We start from the raw sequence: 23,140 nt of genomic DNA on the forward strand, positions 1-23,140 counted from the left end.
CCCTAGTGTCTGTGCTCCCCCTTCTTAGTGTGGCTTGCTCAGAAAAATCCTCCACAAAGGGTGGCATTCCCCTGTGATGTAGTTAGGGCAATGGCAGAGGAGGTTCCAGGCTAGGGGTTCATTCTTCAGGTCTTGGCCAACAGATTCCATAATGGCACTCAACCAAGTCATCTTTCACCCCAGACCCAAGGCTGTGTCCCCATGATGGCTAAAGGGCAAGGGGCGAGTAGGGAAGTAGGGTGTTAGGTGAGTCCTGCAAAGCACGCCGCAATGTGGCAAGTCACACCTGCGAAACCAAAGATACTCCTTGGTAGGAGCAACTTCCCCTCAATTGCTGGAAATGGGTACCTGTAGACTAGAGGGTGCTGGAAGGAGCGCCTGTTACTATGGGACCCCCCTTCACCTTTTCTTCCTCCAATTTTATTGTGTTAAAATACAGATAACATAAAATAGACCATCTTAACTATTTTTTTTTTTTTTGAGACGGAGTCTCGCTCTGTTGCCCAGGCTGGAGTGCAGTGGCTGGATCTCAGCTCACTGCAAGCTCTGCCTCCTGGGTTTACGCCATTCTCCTGCCTCAGCCTCCCGAGTAGCTGGGACTACAGGAGCCCACCACCTCGCCCGGCTAGTTTTTTGTATTTTTTAGTAGAGACGGGGTTTCACCGTGTTAGCCAGGCTGGTCTCGATCTCCTGACCTCGTGATCCACCTGTCTCGGCCTCCCAGAGTGCTGGGATTACAGGCTTGAGCCACCGCGCCCAGCCCATCTTAACTATTTTTAAGCATACGGTTCAGTGACATTGACTATATTCATATTGTTATGCTACCATCACCACCATCCATTCACGGAACTCTTTAAAATCTTTCAAAACTGAAACTGTACCCATGAAACAGTAACTTCACATTCCTTCCTTCCCCCACCCCAGCCCTCAGCCAACCACCATTCTACTTTCTTCCACTATGATTTTGACTACTCTTAAGTATCTCGTGTATTTGTCTTTTTTGTGACTGGCTTATTTCACTCAACATAATGTCCTCAAAGTTTATTCCATATTGTAGCATATTCCTTTTTAGGGCTGAATAGTATTCCATTGCATGTATAGACCACATTTTGCTTATCCTTTCATCCATCAGTGGACCTTTAGGTTGCTTCCACATTTTAGGAATTGTGAATAACACTGCTACGAACATGAGCATTTTCAGTTCTTTTGGGTGGAAATTGGAAAGTGGAATTGCTGGATCAGAGGGTAATCATATTTTTAGATTTTTGAAGAACTGCCATACTGTTTTCTATAGCAGCTGCACTATTTTACCTTCCCACAACAGTGCACAAGGATTCCATCCTCACCAACACTTGTTTTCCATTTTTTTGATAGTGCCCATCCTAACAGGTGTGGGGTGGTATCTCACTGTAGTTTGGTTTGCATTTCCGTAATGATTAGTGATGTTGAACTTTTTTTTATGTACTTACTGGCTGTTTGTGTATCTTCTTTGGAAAAATGTCTGTTAAGTCCTTTGAAGACCTTCCCTTTTATAACACTGAAAGCAAGGTGGATTTCTTCCCATTCCCAAAATGTCTAGAGAAAATGGCATCCAGAAAGACGCCCTGTGGCCCAGAACCCAAGTACACAACCTAACAGAAATGCGTTGCAAATGTCTGTTGGTCAATATCACTCAGCTTCCGAAAAGACAAGATATGAGAGCAGTGCCCTCTCTTATTTGAGGACTTCAAGTGATTTTTTTCACCACTCTGATGCTAAAGAGCCTGATATCTGGCAGGCTTTCCTTCCCACTGGACTTGCTTACATTCGTCTACATTAGCCAGCTTTTCTGGTCATTCATCACACTCATTAACCAGCTGGCATCTGGGGAATGGGATATTCCATGGCGTTAATTCAGATTTTCAAATATGAATTTGGACTAGGTAGTGCCAGTTGACACTTTCTTCTCCTGGAGACAGTTGTGGGTGGCTGGGATATGAAAGCCTCGACTATGAAAATCATGACCCTGTTCCCACTGAGGGGAGTGTGTCATATCCTCAGGTGTTTGGGGGTAGAAAGAGGTTGAGGAGGGTGGGCTTCCCGGAACTTCCCAGAGGAGTTTCCTACGGAAGTTTTTCTGTAGAGCTGATTTCCTTTTGGGACGGAGTCTGGTGGGGCAAGGAAAACTCTTGTCCAGGCGTGCAGACCCACACTTCAAGAGCAGTTTGTGGCCAGCTCTCAATGACTGGGGCTTTGAAATACAGTGCTTTATTAGAATCTAGAAGAACAGGAGCTACACACCCTGAAAGGCTGTAAACTACAGGATAGTTATGAGTGCAGCTTCTGGAATTGACAGGTTTGGATGCTCCATCTGACCCTGCCACTTGCTGGCTGTGTATCCTGCCGAAGTTACTTAACTTTTCCTTAGTGGGAATATTAATACACCTACCTCATTGAGTTGCTGTGAGTTGGATAACTCATACCACATGCTTAGCACGGTGTCCCCTAAGTGCTCAGTAAAGGCGTCTCAATGCCTTCCACGTGCCAGATACATTGGCAGTTGTTTGACCTGCAGCATTTTATCTTGTCTTCATTACAACCCATGTGACAGATATGTAGTGTTCTCATTTATGGATGCCAAACTCAAGGGTCAGGGAGTAAGTATCTCCTTCAAGGTCATGCAGAAGGCAAGTGAGAGAGCACAAGCCTGTGTGACATCTTGCTCCTTTCAGACCTGCTTTTTTAGAAAGCCCTTTTCAAAGTAAAAGGTAACACTCATTAATTTAGCTAAGTTTGATAAACTAACACCTCTTTGAGATGGAAAATGAAATATTTCTCTAATTATTCCCAAAGTTTTTAATGTTATATTGGAACTCTGAAACTGGCTCCACTGTGAACTCCAGAAGCCCAGAGGAAACACTACCCGCTGTCGTTAGAAGCTGGCCCTGCAAAGTCTTCATTCACATAGTTGTTTGTTGTTAAGGCTGCCTCTGGATGTCAGGTCTTAATAGACATTGCCTTGTTTAAAGTTTTGTTTTCATTTGAATTCAGCCAATATTTTTGTGTGTTTGCTTTGGGCCAGGCACTGTGCTCAACACAGGACGGGTAGATAGGTGAAAGAGGTGTGGTTTTCCACAGCCTCCGTGTCTGATGAGGAAATAGCTCAGGTATGAGCACCTAAGGGAATGTGATGAGTGTTCTACCTGGGGGATGAGCCAAGGGCTGTGGGAGCAGCGAGGTGGGACTAATTCTTGGGGAACAAGGTCACTTCATGGTGGAGGGTACTTTCTTGAATGATCGGTTTGCATTTTTTAGGTGGAAAAGATAGGAAAGAGCTGGGAAAGGCTTGGTGTGGCTGGGGGATGACGTGGTTTGCTGACACAAAGTGGAGAAGAAGTGCTCCTTACCTTTGAGTGGCTCGTGCTGGTGGGGTGGAGCAGGAAGACAAGCAGACATTTACAAGTCAAGTACCCAGGGAGGAGAGGGGAAGACAATGGAGGACTGGGGAAGCCAGGGAAGGCTTTGGAGGAATAATTGAGCTGTGCTTTGAAAAGGAAAGATTTTAGCAGAGCCCAAGAATGAGGAGGGCCTTCCTGCAAAGAGCAAATGGTCAGGGTGGAGACCTGGAGGCGTGAGTGAGCATGTCGTGTTCATAAATGGTCTGGTGGGGCTGAAGCACAGGCTGTAAATGAGGGAGTGTCCAGGCGAGACTGGAGAAGTCCACAGGCTCCTTTCCAGAGAGGAACTTTAAAGCAGTCCTAAGGGGACTGAACACGAAATTCTCAGAGTAAGACAGTCCCTATAAACACGGATGGCCAACATTTTCTTCCGTGAGATGATGTATATAGTGTAAAGCCCATCTAAATTTCTCCTTAATGCCCTGTGCTTTTCAAACTGTTTGGCTGTGCCATCCACCACCCCGTCTCTGTCAATCCAGGAAGCCAGGGTTAATTGTCTGGGGGTTAAGGCTTGATGCTATAGTTTTGTAACAGGTGTATTAGTTTCCCATTAATGTTGGAAAACTCACTACACACTTAGTTGGTTAAAAAAAATACCACTTTATTCACTTACAGTTCTGGAAGTCAGAAGGCCGAAGTCAAGGTGCTAGCAGGACTGCATTCCTTCCGGGGACTTCAAGGAGAAACTGTGCCCTTCCCTTCTCCAGCTTTGAGAGGCTGCCTACATGCATTGGCTGGTGGCGTCTCCTCCCATTACTCTGATCTCTTGCTTCTGTAATCTCATCTCCTTCTCTGACTCTTCTCCTCCTACGTCCCACTTATAAGGAGGACCCTTGTGATTACACTGGGCCCACCCAGGTAATCCAGGATAACCCCCCATCACAAAATATTAAATAATCAACACAAAGTCCCATTACCATATAAGGTGACATTTACAAGTTCTGGGGGTTAGGATGTAGACATCTTTGGAAGGGAAAGGGGACGTTATTAGTCTACCATAATACTACTTACATTTTGGGGTCTTATGATTACTCAAGCAATAGGACAACTTCTGTGCCAGCAGGACCACCTGCCACTTTCCCCCATCCACTCTGGTTGTTGTTTATGGGAAAGTTAGTGATCCTGTTTCCCAGAAAAATGAAGAGGAAAAGCCATGCATCCCCACCCTACCCTTAAGCATTCCTCTTTAGAAGTGTTTATGAAGGACAGTGACAATAATGAAGTTAAAAATAGTAAATGCCCAAAGCAGCCAGTATAGAATAAAGAATTTTGTACCCCAAGTTCAGAGTTCAGTCCTCAGCTCTTATGAATGCTTTGATCCTGGACAAGTCACCTCATTTCTCTAGGCCTGAGTTTCTACATTCATAAAATAAAGAGGTCCTTATTCTAGTCATTAAAGGGTCTTGCTTTTTATTGATGCATTATTGAGACCAACTTCTGTTTTAAATGTTCCTGTCATCTTTTCTGCCACCCAGAGTAATGGGAAGAGAAGGTGACTAGGAAACGCAGCTCTCAAACACATTTTCTTTTTCTTTTTCTTTTTTGAGATAGAGTCTCGCTCTGTTGCCCAGGCGGGAGTGCAGTGGTACAGTCTTGGTTCACTGTAACCTCTGCCTCCTGGGTTCAAACGATTCTCCTGCCTCAGCCTCCTGAGTAGCTGGGACTACCAGTGCGCACCACCACACTCGGCAAATCTTTGTTTTTAGTAGGGACAGGGTTTCACCGTGTTGGCCAGGTTGGTCTCGAACTCCTGACCTCAAGTGATGTGCTTGTCTTGGCCTCCCAGAGTACTGGGATTACAGGCATGAGCTACTGTGCTGGGCCTCAAACACCTTTCCAAACATGCTTCTGAATGTGATGGTTTTTCTCCGTAGATGCACCGACATTGTACCTCTTCAAATCCCTCCATTCAGACATGAGTTTTTCTTAAAAGTGTTGTTCACACGTCTGTCCTCCTTTTGCTAGTCTCTTTTTGGACAGCCCCCTTCCATGGACGGGATCACTATTTCGTGCCTTGTAGAAACCCCTGGGCTGGGAATCATTAGACCCCACTTCCTGTCTCAGCTCCATCATCTGCTAACTGGGTGACCTATGGGAATCACAATGTAATCTATAAAATATGAAGAATTATATGTCCTCTGCCTACCACACAAGGCTTGTTGTGAGGGTCAAATGAGGTAATAGCTGTAAAAGTACTTCGAAAAACATAAGACACCATTCAAAAACAACATGGCTTGATTGTTTTATTACCATTGACTAGGTAATTTTTGGGATTTAGAGACGTGTGTCCCTTTCTGTAATTTGTTGTCTGTGTGTCCATGTTCATGTGTGTGCAGGAGCACGTGCGTGTGTGTTTGCATGTGCACACATGGATGTATGTGTGTGTGTTTGAAAGGTTCATTCGTTTTGAAACAGCTCAGCTTGCATCAGGCCTGGATCACAAGTTTTACCCACACATTCTCACCTCCCCTGGAAACTGTCCCTGGCTGCAGGTAGGAATCATTTGTTTTTTCAGCTCCTCCTTTCCTGTGCTTTGTTGGCGGCTACTTGCACTTCATCGGTAATAACTTTGGAGCAATATGTTGTTTCTTTCCTGGGGGCTCCTAGAGCTGACTGGGCCTCTTCATGATGCTGGATAGGAAAACTTGCTGTTAATTAAACTTCACAAAGCCACATGCCAATTTCCTGACCTTAAGTCGATACCCAGGGAGTCTTGTTACCTACAGGGGGGCAGAAACCACATAGCAAGAAGGGAAATCTTTGGCCTTATCTGTGTTTCTCCTTGGAAAACCTCCCTGGCCATCCTGGGTAGTCAGCAGAGAAAGCTGATGCAAGTGTTTGAAATGCAAACTCCTTGTTTTTGGCATTTTTCGTTTTCCTACTTCAAGGGAATTTTTTTTTTTTTTTTTTTTAACCTTCCAAAGCAGGAATAGCACTTAGTCCCTGAATTGTTTGACAAGAAGTTACCTGTTGATGTTAAGCAGATAAACGGTGTTCTAATATGCTTTGATTTCTAAATCAGAAACCTTAGCCCTTTTCAATAACAGAGTTTGTGGCAGAGCTAGGCCTGATGGTATGTACATTTCTGCCTGTAGGTTAGGAAGGATTGGAGCCAGATTTTAAGCTTGAGTTACTCTGATCTCAGACAAGGCTTCAAAGAGCCCTTGTTCATTTATTGTGGTATTTCATTAAGTGTCAGAAGTATTTCATTAGTTATCAGAACAAAGATCACATTCGCCATAAGAATGCTGCATTGAACTTTCTCCAAGGCCTTCAAAACTCCGGTTCCAGAAGAAAGATGCGATGCGCTATGGAAAAAGCCTGACTACAATTTGTGTGTCCCAGAACGGGGATCTCAGTTCTGCATCTGGAATCCACTAAGGCTTTCCTCCAGTGCACACCTGGTGCCTGTCTGCGATGCCGTCATATAAGGATGGGAGGAAGGAGTTTCCCGCATGTGGGGGTTACTGTCGTTTCCTTTGCTCATCCTACCTGCAGGAGCCTGCACGTGTTGTTGATTCAGTCATAGTAATCACAGCCATTTTTGCAGGACCTACTATGTGCCACATCATTGACATGTACTAGTTGAACCTCAGCCGCCTCCAGTTTACAGAGGACACTGAACTAAGGTAAAGAAGTCCCCAGCATCCTGCTCCAGGAAGGAACGGAATGGGATTTGAGTGCAGGGTTCCCTGACCGTAACATCCTTGCTCTTCTCATTGCCACCCCGAGCCCACAGTGTGGACACAGGTAATGTACGTGAGGTTTAGGGGACAGCTGCTGTGGTTGTCCTGTAATACACATGGTCTCCCTGTTGGTTCTCAGGATAAGGTGCTCACATCCCTCAAGGACTTTTTAGGTCCTCACTTGCTTGTCAATCCATAGCCCTTTTCTGGATGTGTAGTCCTTTTGTCTCATTTCTATTAATAGTAACAAGAGCAATGAGGGCTGATGTTTACCGATGGTTTCCTCTGTAGTAGGCTGAATAATTCCCTGCCCTCTCCCACTCAGTCCTCAAAGATAGCAGGTCCTAGTCCTGGAGCCTGTAAATCCTAACTTATTTGGAAAAAGGGTCTTTGCAGATGTGATTAAGTATCTTGAGATGGGGAGAGTATTCTGGATTATTCAGGTGAGTTCTATGTGCAATTATGAATGTCCTTATAAGAGACAAGCAGAGGGAGATGTAATATGTAGGCACACAAGGAGGAGGCCGATGTGAAGACAGAATAGAGAGAGACTTGAAGATGCAGCTCTTGAAGACTCTAATGATATAGCCACAGCCAAGGCATGCTGGCAGCCACCAGAAGCTGGAAGAGGCCGGGAAACAGATCCTCCCTTACAGCCTCTGAAAGGAGCACAGCCCTGCTGCCACCTTGATTTCAGCCTAGTGATGCTGATTTCAAACTTCTGGCCTCCAGAGCTGTAAAAGAATAGATTTCTGTTGTTTTAAATCACCAAGTTTGTGGTACCCTGTTACAGCAGCTACAGAAACTAGTGCACTGTAGGAGGCTCTGAGCTAAACCTCATAGGACCCTTATGCATAAACTATCTTTAGTGTGTCTTGTGTAACATGAGAAGAATTCTGTGCTTATAGCAACAATATGATGAGCTCTGGGTCCTAGAGCTAGTAGCTAGTAGGCTGCAGAGCAGGAATTTAGACCAGAGAACCTGGCTTTAAGGCCCAGCTTGTAACACAGAGTTATTCTGCCTTCCTGTTCCCAACTCCATTCTCGCCCTTATGCCAGGTCAGGCCTTGCCCTAGAGCCTTCCTTTCCCCACTTATGGTTTAGCTTCCAAGCACACAATGTATTTTATCTTCCCTCATGAATCTTTTTTCATGCAGAAGCATTTGGTTCTCCTATGGGCCACTTGGATCCAGTAGCAATTAATTAAGATTGCCCTTTTCCTCAGTGATTGGACCACAGTTCATTGTGGGCTACTGCTGAGAACGTTTCTTTTCTTGATTTGGGGGGAAACAATAATTTTTTCCCATTTACAGTAAGTCCTCACTTGAAATAGTCCATCCCTGTAATCCTCTATGAATGGGAATTTGGTATTTAAAAGCTGTGCTGTATTGCAATTGTTAAGCTCTTTAGAGGCTTGCCTTTATTCATTCAGTCACATTTGTTAATATCTGTTCACACAGACTTACTAGCTTGGACAGGTTCTTCAATGTCTCTTAGACTCAGTTTCCTCATCTGTAAAATAAAGTAATGGCCTACTTTGCTGTTTACAGTGTTGGTTAAATGGGATTACACACATAAGGCATTTAGCAGGTGTTTGATACAGCATAGCCATCTACATACAGAATGTATTATTTAAATACATTTGTCCCTGTGTCCAGTGGGGATTGATATTGATTCCAGGACTCCCCTGCAGATACCAAAATCTGAGGATGTACAAGCCCCTTTTATAAAATGGTGTAGTATTTGTATATAACCTACACACATCCTCCTATACTTTAAATCATTCCTCAATTATATATGATACTAATACAATGTAAATACTTTGTAAATAGTTGTGCTGTATTGTTTAGGGAATAATGACAAGAAAAGAGTCTGTGCATGTTCAATATTGAGGCAACCATCCATGTTTTTTCACAATATTTTTGATCCACAGTTGGTTGAATCCACAGATGCAGCACTCATTGATATGGCTGACTACACACTGTGCTAAGTATTTTTAGGGATGGGTAAACTCGAGTACAGCTCTCTCCTGGCTTTAATTAACTGAAGGTGACAGACTTGCACCTAAATAACTTCTAATGCAAGAAAGAAAGCTATGCCTCTTCTTATTATCATTATTGATAATTATGCTTGAGATGCTTCATACCTGTAATAAAGAAAGAAATAGAAGTGATATAGAGTAAGTGGGTACATAGGCAGTGATATAGAAATTCAGACTGGGAGAAACATCCAGAATATGAGAGAAATACCATTGCTTCCTCCACGAGCCTTTCACATAAAAGATGCTCAAGAAGTGTAGTTGTGGTATAATCATTATTGCTGTTGTATTAATGTATTCAGCAGAACTTACTGCTGAAAATAGTTCTTCAGGTTCCTTCAACCTGCTGGGGGTCAGCCTCTAGGGCAGAAGGCACTGTTTGACAGTCCCTGGGAGAGAGGGGATAGGAGCTCGCATTTGCTTAGCACCTGCTCTGGCCAGGCGCTGGGCCCCACAGGTAAACTCATTTGGTCTCCTCTAACCCCCGTAGTCCTGGAGGGCCACTCGATTACAACCCATACTAACAACAGGCATGACTCCTAAGAGAGTTTCTCTTAGTTACGTTGGAGAAATGAATGCATTTACTGTTCTTTCATGCAAAGCCGCCTCCGTACTCCTCAGTCCCATGTTTGGCTACCTGCCCCTGCAACAGTTCTCACATATCACATTGGAGGCTCTGTGTTTTTTACCTTCAGGGCAATGCAGCCGTCACGGTAACTACCATTTACAGAACTTCCACTGAGGGCCAAGCCCCATGCTAGGCCTAGGCGCTTTCCCTGAATCATTGTGTTTATCTGCACAGCAGCCAGGGGAGGCAGGCATTGTTTTCTCCACTTTGCTGCTGGAGACAGGGTGTGGAATGACTTGCCCACAGTGACACGGGTAATTAGTGGCTAATTTGGCCTGTCTGATGGAATACCTGGGCTCTTTCTACCATCCCATGTTACCACCTCTGTCCCTGTTGGTCTCGTACTCTCTTCACCTTCAGAGATGTCTTGCCCAGCACAAAATAGGGTAAGAAAATCATCTTTGCTCTGAGCTATCTAATATTCTCTCAGCCTTAGCTGGAAGCATCTCTCTCTTAAACTTCCACTGACTCATTTCTTACCTTTGTGCGAATCCAAAAAGAAGCCTCTTCCTCTGGTCAGGTTCATCTCCCTGCTGGGAGGACACACTGGATTTCAACTCCCAGTTGTCATTGTACAGTGAGTAATCTGCTCAACTGTAGGTGACATCCTTGCAGCCTCTCCACCATTGATTTCTGTGGCACTAAAATTGGTTCCCTTGAACACCCACTCACTTGTCCTTATTCCGCTCCTCTGGGCCCACACTGAATAAGGCACCTGAAGGTCAGTTCTGGAAACCCAGATCACTCTGATGCACAGCAGCACCCGTGAGCACTGTGGTTGGCTTGTTCTTCTGGAAACTTGGCTGATTTTCAAACACAATCCTAGAGGAAGAGAAGCCACCTGATGGCAGTATCTAGAGGTGCGAGTCTAAATCATCTCCTAGGGTCATTTCCCCCAGAAGGCCTGAGTCCTTTATTCTTAAGGTTGCTGCTCTGTATTATTTTGGCAGCTGGTGTTGGGGGACAGCCCCATGGAACTCACATCCTGGGAGGCTGATGGGTGGGTCACTGAGGATAGGGTCTTCTAGAGGCTTGACTTCCTGGTGCAAAAAAAGCCCTTTAACATCTCCGTGGCTCTAAAACCAGCTTTCTGCTTTCTCTGCCTAGGTGGCTTGCCTCTTGACTCCTGGAAGAGCTCCTGAATCCATCTGTGAAAAGACCTCCTTCTTTTCACTTTATTGGAACACATTTGTCATTCCTCCCTGTGGCCATATCTCCCATAAGCCTGTGGGCTCCTTCTTTCCTAAAGACTCAGAGCAAACCTGTCAGCTGATTCTCATGCTGGCCTTTAAACTCAGATCTTCAGCACATTGTGGGGAGCAGCAGCAGCAGATCTGGTCAAACCTGCAGCTAACGTATGTGACACTGTGTGCTGCACAGTAGGCGACCAGGGAAGCTTTCGTTTTCATCATCTTAATTTTTATTTCCCTAAGTGGTCAGAGTTTCACCTCTTATCTTCTGTAGACACCAGGTAATTTATTACCCAGAACAGCCCTGGCAGGAATTTCAGTCTTAGAACTTCTAAGAAGACATCTGCACTCAACCTAAACCATTTGCTCGCAGCCTCTTTGAACTTAGCACATGATATCCTTTCTCCCTTTGGCAGGTGATCCAGTGGAACAGGGCGGGTTTTAGGAAAACAGGGCTCTCTTTCCAGCTCGAGGCTGCACACTCCCTTCTGCCCAGCTGGCCTTGGCTCAAGCGGCTCCTTGGTGAACACACACGTTTCTGGTCCTCAGCTGCTGCTCCCTCCCATTTTTCCTCCCTTTAGTTTCAGCTCTCAGGTCGCTCTAGGTAGCCACTGGCTACTGATCTAATTTTCCTAGCTCCAACCTTTAATTCCCACCCAGATGTGTGGGGCTGCCTTGACTTCTTGCGTATGGAAACTCCTAGCCTTTTTGTCTTTATGAATTAATCCAAAGCAGTAGCCTTTATTGACCCATTCGTTAGAGATGCTGAGCAACGAGGCTCTGGACCCACCCATGTGTCACTTCAGCATACATTCTCGGGATGCCTCTATGTCAGACTCAGAGCTAGTCTCAGGGATCAGGCACACACCACTAAGAAACAGGGAGCGTAGCCCTGGAGAATGAAACTTCCTAGTACAGTGCTATTGTGGCAAAGGGGTGTGCAGACTGCCCCTGAGAGTACTAACAGTGGGGAAAGCACATGGGCGCTGGTGTTTATGTTGGGCCTGGAAGTACAGAAGTAGGTAGGGTAGGGTTCCAGGAGGGAGTCTTGCAGCACAAGAGCCCCGTGTGTTTGGGAAATGGTGAGTCATTAGTGATGGTTGGGAAATGCAGGGTTGTGGGCAGGATACAGGGGAGGGAGATGAAGACTGGAGTTGAATCTGGGAAGATAGACTGAAACCAGATGATGAAGGATGGAATGTGCTATCAAACCAAATGTGCCCTAAAACTGTCTAGGTTTGAACTTTATATTCTCGGCAGAAATGAGCCAGGTGGGTCTTTCAAATACAGAGTAATGACCAGGGCTGTGCTTAGAAAGACAAATCCAGTGGAGAGGGAAGTCAGAAGTGTGTGAGGTTCCTTACTTGGGTACCTGACAGGTGGGGATGTTGTTGGCCACACTAGGAATATGCACTGGGGTGTTTGTCATCACTGAAAAGATGAGACTAGATATCATGGAGTCATTGTTGTTCTTCCCACAGGCTATGAGATTCAAGCATATTCAGACTCTAAGAAGCTTCTGCCTTGGCATGAGCTTGATGCTGGTCTGTGCTGATCTAAAATCTTTCTGGGAGTATGTGACTTTTCTGTTCTTGATGGAGACAGTTCAGAGGAATATTTTGTCCCTGAGCTATTTCTGTCCCTCTGGTCTTTGGGGCTTACAGTGTATTTATAAGTGGGCATTTTATGTCCAAATTGAAATGTCTGCATGTTTAGGCATTAAGATTACTGATTTGGTTTCTCTTTTTGACACTGCTTACACAGCAGCATGAAAGGGTAAGAAATGACTAATGAGTCTGCTTCAACTCTACCTCACTGGGTCTGCTGCCCAGGGGAAATCATTGCCCAGAGTTTCCTTTTGATCAATTCAGAAATATATTCTGTATATATTTTGTACATTTTTTATATACTGTGTACATTTTTTCTTTAAAAAAAAAACCACATGCAAATGAAAGCATGTTTAGTGTCCTCAGCTTAGTATATTTACTGTCTTATTCTTTTTCACTTAACTATGTTTTTGAGATCTTTCTATATCAGTATATACACAGCTGCCTCATTCTTTTAAACAGCTTCATGGTACTCCAGTATCTGAATGCGCCATAATTGAACTAGCTCCTTATTTTCCTGTTTAAGGATACTTAGATTGTCTTTCAGATTTACAGTTTACAACCACCACTCAGGTATGCAGAGCACAATTTATTTTTCTATAACTAAATGTGGTTCATGAGCCTCTGCTTCTATTGCTGAAGGAAAACTTTGCCAATTCCAGGAGACTCAGATGCTCAGACACTCCGTGTTAAGCATGATCAATTCAGGGTTTATGTTCAACTCAGTTAGGACTCTCTCCTCTCCTCTTCCCAGGAGGTGTGACCTGGATCCCCAGGTGAGGGGCTCCTGTGCACGCTTGGCAAAGGAAGCAAGCTATCGGGCATGCTTCAAGCTTCACCTTCCACCCTTGCTGTGGCTGCTGCTGAAATATCTGCATATACCCTCCTTGCCTTCTGTCACCAAGGGCCACATACTCTGTGGAACCACAAAGGGGTGGCCCACCCACTTTCAGGTGGGCCCCTCCACCTTGACGCCTCCCTCCCACATCCTAGTCAGGTGCCATGTTGGACACTGGCTTCCCCATAAAGCATGCAAGTCCCTTCTGTTCTCAGGCCCCTAAACACTTCTGGGATTTCTATTGCTCCCCAGCCCAGGCCACTGCATTCTGTCCTAGTCTCTGAATACTGCCTTTTGGTTCCTCCCTCATCTGCCTGCTAGTCAAACTCTCCACTCGCCCAGGCTGGAGTGCAATGGTGTGATCTTGGCTCACTGCAACCTCCACTTCTCGATTCAAGCAATTCTTGTGCCTCAGCCACAGGCATATACCCACCACGCCCAGCTAGTTTTTGTATTTTTAGTAGAGATGGGGTTTCACCATGTTGGCCAGGCTGGTCTTGAACTCTTGACCTCAGGAGTTGAACTTTTGGCCTCCCAAAGTCCTGGTATTACAGGTATGAGCCACCACACCCAGCCTGCTAGTCAAACTCTTAATTTCCTTGGGTTCAGAAAGGTCATTCGAAGGTGATAACACTTCTTCATAATCTGTAGTATGAGCTCTACATCTGCCTGCTGTGCTCCAGACTTTGGGTCTTGACGGATAAAGCTCGGTTTTTCCGATTTAAAGAAACCTTTTCGCTGGGCATGGTGGCTCACACCTGTAATCCTAGCAGTTTGGGAGGCTGAGGCAGGTGAATCATGAGGTCAGGAGTTCGAGACCAGCCTGGACAACATGGTGAAACCCCATCTCTACTAAAAATACAAAAATTAGCTGTGTGTGGTGGCACGTGCCTGTAATCCCAGCTAATCAGGAGGCTGGGCAGGAGAACTGCATGTCCAGGGACCCGGGAGGTGGAGGTTGCGGTGAGCTGAGATCATACCATTGCACTGCAGCCTGGGCAACATGAGTGAAACTCTGTCTCAAAAAAAAAAAAAAAAAAGAAACCCTTTCTCTCTTCATTCTGATCTTTGACTCTTCCCTTCTCTGGAGCTATAATCTTCAGCCTCATTCTAGGAGAACTGTGTGGAAAGAAGGAATGACTGAAGTGCACTGGCCAGTTCCTCAGATCACCGTCCTGCTGTGGTTTCAGGTGTCCTGCCAGCTCTCCAGGGCTGCAGTGAGGATCCCCACACTCACGTCTCTGTGTGCTCTTACAAGCACTTGAGAAGGATAATTCCTAGGTATAATTTCTACCACCTAGTATTGTTTTAATGTCTATAAAAATCTTTTTAAAAGATACATGCGGTCATACTAAAGTATTTTGGCAAAAAGCATTTCACTTGATAGTCATTGGGAATTACATCTCCCTCCTCCTCCTCCTAGCTTAAAGTGCCAATGCTTTGTCTCAATGCCAGGAGAAATAGAGGAGTGTCTGTCCACATTTCGGAGGCTGGCACTGAGGCAGCCCTCAGATGCAGTACCTCCACATTTGTAACCAGGACCCTGTGATACTTAGTCTCCAGGAAATTTGCCCCAAAACTTTGCCTTGGGAGTTTAGCCTTGCTATATAGTAACAGTTCAAATGTAAATGTGGTCTAAAGGCTCTCTTTAAGCCACATGGACATTATTCATTAGACATAGTAAAATCCAGTAGTATCTTAGATTTTCTCCGCAGAATCTAGTACGGGGACTTAGATTCCCCGCTAACTTAACAGCTTTCTCCAACAATAAATAGTCTTTCATCTCATGAGCTTCCTTCCCATCTTCTCTATGGAAGAATTTATTTCTATTTATGTAGCAGCTCAACTTAGGTACCAAGATGCAAGTAATGCCACCTCGCTCTCTTTTTTTTTTTTTTTTTGGAGACTGGGTCTTGCTCTGTTTCCCAGGCTGGTGTGCAGTGGCATGATCTCAGCTCACTGCCACCTCCGCCTCTCAGTTCAAGCAAATCTTGTGCCTCAGCCTCCTGAGTAGCTGGGACCACAGGTGTGCACCCATCATGCCTGGCTAATTTTTTGTATTTTTAGTAGAGATGGGGTTTTGCCATGTTGGCCAGGCTGGTCTGGAACTCTGGAACTCCTGGCCTTAAGTGATCTGCCCGCCTCAGCCTCTGAAAGTGCTGGGATTACAGGTGTGAGCCACCATGCTGGCTGAAATGCCACTGCTCTTAATGCTATACAACTCAGGCCTCCAAGGTTAAGCAGCGCAAGGAGACTTTCCACGTGAGCAGGGGTGGCCAGCCTCATTTCCCATTTTTCGTGGAGTTCCACTTTCCCGTGGGGTTCTTGGGCTCCACTCCTCTGGTTCCTCGAGGGCAGTCCCTGGGGCTGCTGCTCTGTAGGGTGCTGTGGTCCATGTGGGGTTCATGTTAGCACAGCTGAGAGAGGCGGGGCTCCTCAAAGGAACTTGACTGGGCTCTAAGGGAAAGCAAGATGGAAATAAACATGGAGAGCCTAAGAAACACAAACAGCCTGGCTGTGGAGGGCAGGGCTGTCACTCTGCCCACTCCCCTCCGTCCTGGAAACTGAGAGGTAGGAAGCCCCCCTCTAGCTGCAGGCTGCTGACAGCTTTGCCTGGGTGGCTTTCCAGCTCTGACAGCTCTTGAGCTCTTAATTCTTCTCTCCTTTTGAAAATGAAGGCTGAGTCTCAGCCCCTGCTGGGTCCCCCTCCATTCTAAGGACCTGTCTCTTCTCTAGGTGTTTGATACCAGAAATGCTCTCACACAATAGATGAGACTTTTATTCCTACGTAGAAGGAGGTGGCGTTGTCCTCAGGGCTGTAATAATTTAACAGTCTTTTAATAAGATGTAATATTTCATATAACAGAAATTAAACAGGCACAATAATACTGAGGGGAGATTTTTCTCGCTTTGGCAATAGTGGTTTGAGCCATTCGTTTGTTATTTCAGCTTTTCTAGGGTCAGTTAACTGAGCACCTATTATGTGCTAGTTATTGTAGTAGGTTATAGGGATATAAGAAATAGGACATAGTCCCTGCCCTGAAGGAGCCTGCAGTCTGGTAAACTGAGGCAGGTATGCAAACAATAAGCATAATAAAAGATTGTGCCGTGACAGTTACATGAAGCCCAGTGGAAGGACAAAAGAGAAGGGCATCGATTCTTTGAAGGAGAGGGTTGGAGGGCGGTTTGGACCAGGAAAAACTTCATTGACGCCAAAATGCTTCAGCCGAGTCCTGAAGGGTAACTAGGTCATTATTTTGGGAAACGGTGCTGGAGAAAGCAGTTGAGGAGGAGGAAACAGCATAGGTCAAAGCATGGAGAATAAAGTCCCTTGGCCTATTGAGGAGCTGCAAGGAGTATGGTGTAGGTGGTCCATGCAGGGCCAGGGCTGACAAGAGATACCAAAGGAGCCAGGCTGTATAGGTTGAGTGGGTAAGCCAAGGAGTTTGGATGGAATGCAGAGGTAAGGGGTGAGTGGAAGAGCCAGCCGTCTTCAGGGGATGGTGGTACTTGGGAGTAAGACAGAGCAGTGGTTCTTGCTGTGGCCCACAGACCAAGAGCATCGGCATCACCTGAGAACTTGTTCAAAATGCAGATTCTCAGGCCCTGCCCTAGACCTCTTGAATTGGAGTTTTTGCAGGTGGGACTTAACAGTCTGTTGTAACAAGTCTTCTAGCTGAGTCTGATGCTTGTTCAAGTTTAAGGACTACTGAGACAGAGAATATGGGAGGAGCTGGAGGGCATCAGTTTTGTGGAGGAAAGATGGTCAGTTCAGACTTGAGTGTGTTGACTTTGAAGTGACACGTGGAGGTAGCAAAGTGGAGTCCCAGGACCCACTGCTTCGGCTTCACCTGGGAGCTTGTTACAAATGAACCAGAGGCCTACCCCAGACCCACTGAAGCAGAAGCTGGATTTTAATGAGACCCCCGGGTGACTTATGTGCACTTTTCAGGCTCTAGTCTGGAGGTTAGCTAGGCACATGGGGTTGATGCTCAGGAGAGGGATCTCGGCAGGAAACAGAAAGGTAGGAGTTGTCAGTTCCAGATGATGATTGCAGATAATACATCTCCAGGGTGAGTATGTAGGAAGGGAGACTGGATGGAGTGACTTTGTTTGAGTCATCACACTGACTGCTTAGCATTAACTTTGTGGAGCTATGGAAGATCACGCATGAGCCCTGGATGGCAGCCAGCCTGTTGTAAGGAAAGAATGCTGTTTGCAGCATTATCTCAACAACTATTAAAGCAACAGCAATTTTCCCAGACACCCATTGGATGAACTGGGCCTGGAACCTGGTCTTAGAACCCTTACTGTGCAATGCCATGTTCTTCTCATAGAACCCTACTTTATGGTGGGGTGGGGGCAGGGGGTGAGTTCCATTTACTTATGTTGTCAGGGCTGGAAATGTGAACAAGTAGAAAAAAAAAATCACACACGATGCTCAATAGGCGCTCATAGAAGTTGCTCAATAAAGGTTTGTTAAATATTGTTGAAACAAATGATTAAAAATTGCTTTCAGATTAAAAAAATGCCTTTCTATCAGTAACTTCAATTTGACTTTACGACATCCTTGTAAGTGAACACGCTTTCATTAAAAAAGCTTTATGGAGATATAACTTACATACCATAAAATTCATCATTTAAAAATACTATATAACTCAATAGTTTTGGTATATTTACAAGGTTGTGTGACCATCGTGACTATCTAATTGCAGAACAGTTCCATCATCCTAAAAAGACACTCCATCCCTTTGGCAGTCGCTCTCTTTTCCCCTCTCTCCCCAACCCCTGGAAACCACTCTCTTGTCTCTATGGATTTGCCTATTCTGGACTTTCTATAGAAATGGAATCATATGTGTCCGGCTTCTTTCACTTAGAATGTTTTGCAGGTTTATCTATGTTACAGTATATATCAGCACTTCACCTCTCCTATGGCTGAATAATAATCCACTCTATAGATATACCAATGTTTTATTTATCTATACATTAGTTGATAGGCATTTGGGTTGTTTCTGCAGTTTGCCTATTATGAATAAGGTAACTATGAACATTCATGTATAAGTTTATATATAAATGTATGTTTTCATTTTTCTTGGGCATATAGGACTGGAATTGCTTGGTCCTGTGGTAGCACTACATTTAGTATTTTGAGGAGCTTTCAGGTAGTTTTCCAAAGTGACTATGCCATTTTACCTTCCCACTAGGAATATATGAGGTTACCAATTTATCTTTCCCAACACACTATTATCTGTCTTTTTTGAGTATAGCTATCCTAGTGAATGTGAAATGGTCATACTCTCATTTTACAGGTAAGAAAACTGAAGGTGCCTTATTTGCCAAAGTTGGTAGAGCTATTAAACAGCCAAACTAGAGGTTTTCTTACGTAAAGGCAAATACTTGTATGATGCATACTCTGTGTGAAGCATTAGGTATTTTGCTCTAAAGTCATTTAATCTTTGCAACTATCTGTAACAAAGGTACTATTATTGTGTTTATTTGTAAGTGAACACAAGGCCAGAACTGGGCTTGGAGTGCAGCTAGAGAGGTTCTTAGGGTGCAACATTTAAGAAGACATTACTCTCAGGTTCCTACCAGCACTTCCACGACCCTAACTGTTATCTCTTTAAATATTGCGTCCTAGGTGCTTCACTGGCCTCATCATAATCCTGGTCCTGTTTGAAAAAAATGAGGCATACAAAGATTGGGTAACTTACCCGAAGTTTCCAAACTAGCAAGTAGCAGAGCTGGGATTCAAACCCCAGAAAGCTGGCCTCAGGGTCCATGTGGTGAACCACTAGCCTACACTGACTCCCACGTCTCTGGTCTGCAAACTGTGCCTTTTCCATTTCTTTCTCAAGGCATAACTTTCAGAAATTAGCCAGTGCTTTGACAAGTGGAGCACCCAAAGTAAAATCCCAGAGATGGGTGCTGGGGAGACCAAGCAGAACTACTCAGCAGCTCCCCCAGGCAGCTACCACATGTTTCTCCTGGAGGAGTTTACTGGCCACACAGATCCCATCGCCACATCTGTACTTATTATCACAGCTCTGCATAAATCTGCCCAGTTCTGTGGAGGCCCCCCTGCAAGCGGCCAGATGGACTCTGTCCTGTTGGAGAAGAGGCCATTCAGACCCATCAGGATTATTAGCTCTAACCAGCTGTAAGGAAAACAAACGTTCTCCTGGCCAAGCCAGAATGAATCCGCCACTTGTCCAAATGTTCTGAGTCAAATACTCAGAAATCAGATCTCTCATAAACACACCCGATTTGGTTGCTCATTCTCTTTGGTCTTTTAGAATTAACTGGTCATTTGCATTCGTTTCATCACCTTTCCAATGATGTTGCTGTGTCAGTGGGTTTTGAATGGTTCTCCAATTTAGGCAGAGCTTCCCACAAGGCAATATGAATACAAAAATATACATTGGTGCTTGTATATGTTACTCCCCTCAGGAGTGATGGCAGCCTTTGGGAAGATGCTTACACAAGTCATCAGCCAACAGCAGGTTGTTCTTCTGCTCCCCAAGAGGAAGCTCAAGTCAGTTTTGGTTCATCAGTGCTCACTGAGTGAGTTCCAGCAGGGCAGCCTGTCCCGGGCCAGCAGATCTTTTGTATCTACTTCCAGCTCAGAGGTTTTTGGTTTGAATTTCATTGCCATTTTTCCTTCATTAAAAACGATAATTTGCAGTGTTGAATTTTCACCCTTTTGTTTGGAATTTCTATGTTATTCTATGACTGATTATCAAAGCTGTGGGTCTGTGGACCAGCAGCATTGGCATCTCCCGGGAGCTTGTTGGAAATGCAGACTCTCAGGCCGCACCCTAGATGTCCTAGATCCAGAATTTGCGGCTTAACAAGATCCCAGGTGACGCCTGTGAACACTCAAGTTTGAGAAGTGCTATTCCACATGTCCATTTCTCTGTTACCTTTAGCTAGGGTCTCCATCCAGTACTTACTTTGAAGCTAGAATTTTTTGGTAGACTTTCAGATCTTAAAAAAACACACACATATGCAGAAATTCTTTCCTTTGCCTTTGCATGATGTAATTCATTTTACCTGGCCTGCCACAAGAAAGAAAAAGGCAAATTACATCCAAGTTTTATATATATGTGTATATATATACACACATACACATATATACACATATATATGACTAACTTAATTGCATCTCTTAAAGCCCCCATCATTAACAGAGTCCCAAGTGTTGCCAAGATTAATTGAGAAAGACCTAAATGCAAAATAAACACTGTGGCGTGGTTTAATTCTGTATCAGCTAAGAATGAAGGTGCAATTAGTAATAAAGATGTTAATAATTAGTTGTGGTCTATTAAATTTTATGTTCAGTGATTATGTGGAGAGTGAAGAAAGAATTTTCTCATGAGGGTAGAAATCAATGTTTCACCTTGATTGCTATTTTAATGTGCTTATTTTAATGGGGCCATCCTGTAGAAACCCTTGGGCACATTTCCAGTTTTACGTAAATGTAGAATTAATTATTATGGAAGCGTATAATTTTAGAGTTGGAGCGACCTTGGCGGTCATTTAATCCAGCTCAGTCATCTTAAAAGTAAGTAAGAGTTAGTTGACTTACTTAAGTCCTTCCACAGAGATTTGGAACCTGCGCTCCTCCACTCTAATGCCAGTGAAGGTGAAATCTTTTCTGATCCCTTCAGACAGAAGTGCTTTTTCTTGCCCCAGAATTTCCCAAAGCAACATTTATTGCATGACCTCTAAGGCGCTTACCCCACGCTGCATTGTGATCTAGTTGCTTTCAGCTGTAAGGTTGGGGTCTTGAAAACTAGGGTCTTGAAAACTATGGATGATTAATTTTTGAATAGTTGCACAATAAGTATACATGCAGTGGTGTTCTGGAGCTGGTTTTTACCTGCTCCCCAGAGGTCAATGTGTCTTTACATTGGTAGCTTGATATCAGCCATGTTGGAAGTATTTACACCATAGGAGTGGGCAAATGCTACAAATCAGGGCTTCTACCCTGTCCTGCCCATTCCCCCCGCCCCATCCCACCACAAGGCAGTGGGTCTTTACAAAAATCTAAAGATCTAAACCAGGCTTGTCCAACCCACAGCTCATGGGCCTCATGTGGCCCAGGATGGCTTTGAATGCAGCCCGACACAAATTCGTAAACTTTCTTGAAACATCATGAGATTTTTTTTGCAATATGTATTTTTAGCTCATCAGCTGTTGTTAGTGTATTTTTTGTGTGACCCAAGACAATTCTTCTTCTAAACCGATGTGAAGATGGCCATTTACCCATTGCTTAGCATGGGCTGCTTCAAGAGTGATGGAGGAGCCAAGTGTTTAATGCCCTTGAGTATTTTCAGGATTAAAGTCAGTGCAAGTGAGGCCTTAGGACTGCACTAGACTTTGGTTGCTTATCTAAGTTCCATTACCTAGAAGAGCTCTTTGAGTATGAATGGTGAAGGAAACAGGGTCTGAAATACCACAGTTAGTTGAATGAGCAAAAAGTACATTATTAGAAGAAAAAAAAAAAGGTGAACAGGAAAGTTACTGTGACTGAAATTGCAATCATATGTTTATACTTCTCCGAAAACCTTCAATGGCTCCAGGTGACCTACAAAAATGCCCAGACTCTTTACATAAAAATTACACGCTGACCATAGTTTACTGTTCTAATCTCATTTCCAGCCACTTGCATCATCAACTGTTCATCCTCTGTTGATTCCCTCTTTCATTCTACTTTCCAGCCTTTATGGAGACTCTGTTCCAGCTTCCACGATGGTCCCTTCTAAAATGTGCTCCCCCTACTTCCCAGGTCTACCATAGACCCTTTCCCAAGCTTCTGTTCCTACCTGGTCATCTCTACCATGGACCAGAGCTTCTGAGTTAACACGAAATTCATCCGACTCTGATCATTTCCTCTTGTCTATCTCTCTTTAGGAGCAGGACCCGCGGTCCCATCGGCCCTGGCAAGTACGGCTATGGTAAGGCCCCATATATCTTACCACTGCAGACAGACACTGCACACATGCCACAGAGGCTCCGGAGACAGAAGCCCTCATCCCGGCATTCCAGGTCCCAGGGGGCATCTTCTGCTAGGCATGGCTACAACTCACCAGCCCACCAGGTCCCCCAACATGGGCCTTTGTACCAAAGTGACAGTGGCCCTCGCTCTGGACTGCAGGCTGCAGAGGCCTCCATCTACCAGCTGCCTTTGACTCACGATCAAGGCTTCCCTGCAGCTTCAAGTCTCTTTCACAGCCCAGAAACAAGCAACAGCCACGGTGTGGGGACTCATGGGGCGACGCAGAGCTTCTCCCAGCCTGCCCGATCTACAGCAATCTCATGCATCGGGGCCTATCGGCAATACAAGCTGTGCAACACCAACGTGAGTACACACAACCTATACTGGGCCTGGAAACAGCTGCACCTCGTTTTTCTGTCATTTGGCACTAAGCATGGTGAAGACAGCAAGCATATAGTGTCTGGGCCATGTTAACACACCTTTTAATCTTCCTCCTTTCTCTTTTCTTTCCATGTATTCTCCCACATAGTTTTCCTTTTTTTAAAGTTATTGCTTTGGTAACTTATACACTGCTTCTTGAATTGCTTATTGACAATTGCTTAATGGTGGTATTAATTATTAATAGCTATTGCTGCAAAACAAACAACCCCCAAATTCTCAGTGACTCATGTTAACAATATTTATTCTTTGCTCAAGTGCAATATATAAGTTTCCC

The 23,140-nt window shown here is 44.7% G+C and overlaps 1 protein-coding gene across 1 annotated transcript in view; it reads left to right on the top strand.

Moving 5' to 3' along the window:
* The window catches only part of THSD4 (thrombospondin type 1 domain containing 4), a 664,019-nt gene that overhangs the window by 98,608 nt on the left and 542,271 nt on the right, over nt 1-23,140 (top strand). Inside the window, exon 5 of the mRNA XM_038010111.2 lies at nt 22,341-22,788. Within this exon, the coding sequence (XP_037866039.2) occupies nt 22,341-22,788 (448 nt within the window). The remainder of the gene's footprint in view (nt 1-22,340; nt 22,789-23,140) is intronic.

Source organism: Chlorocebus sabaeus, chromosome 26 (genome assembly GCF_047675955.1).
Source record: "Chlorocebus sabaeus isolate Y175 chromosome 26, mChlSab1.0.hap1, whole genome shotgun sequence".
Classification (NCBI taxonomy): Eukaryota; Metazoa; Chordata; class Mammalia; order Primates; family Cercopithecidae; genus Chlorocebus; species Chlorocebus sabaeus.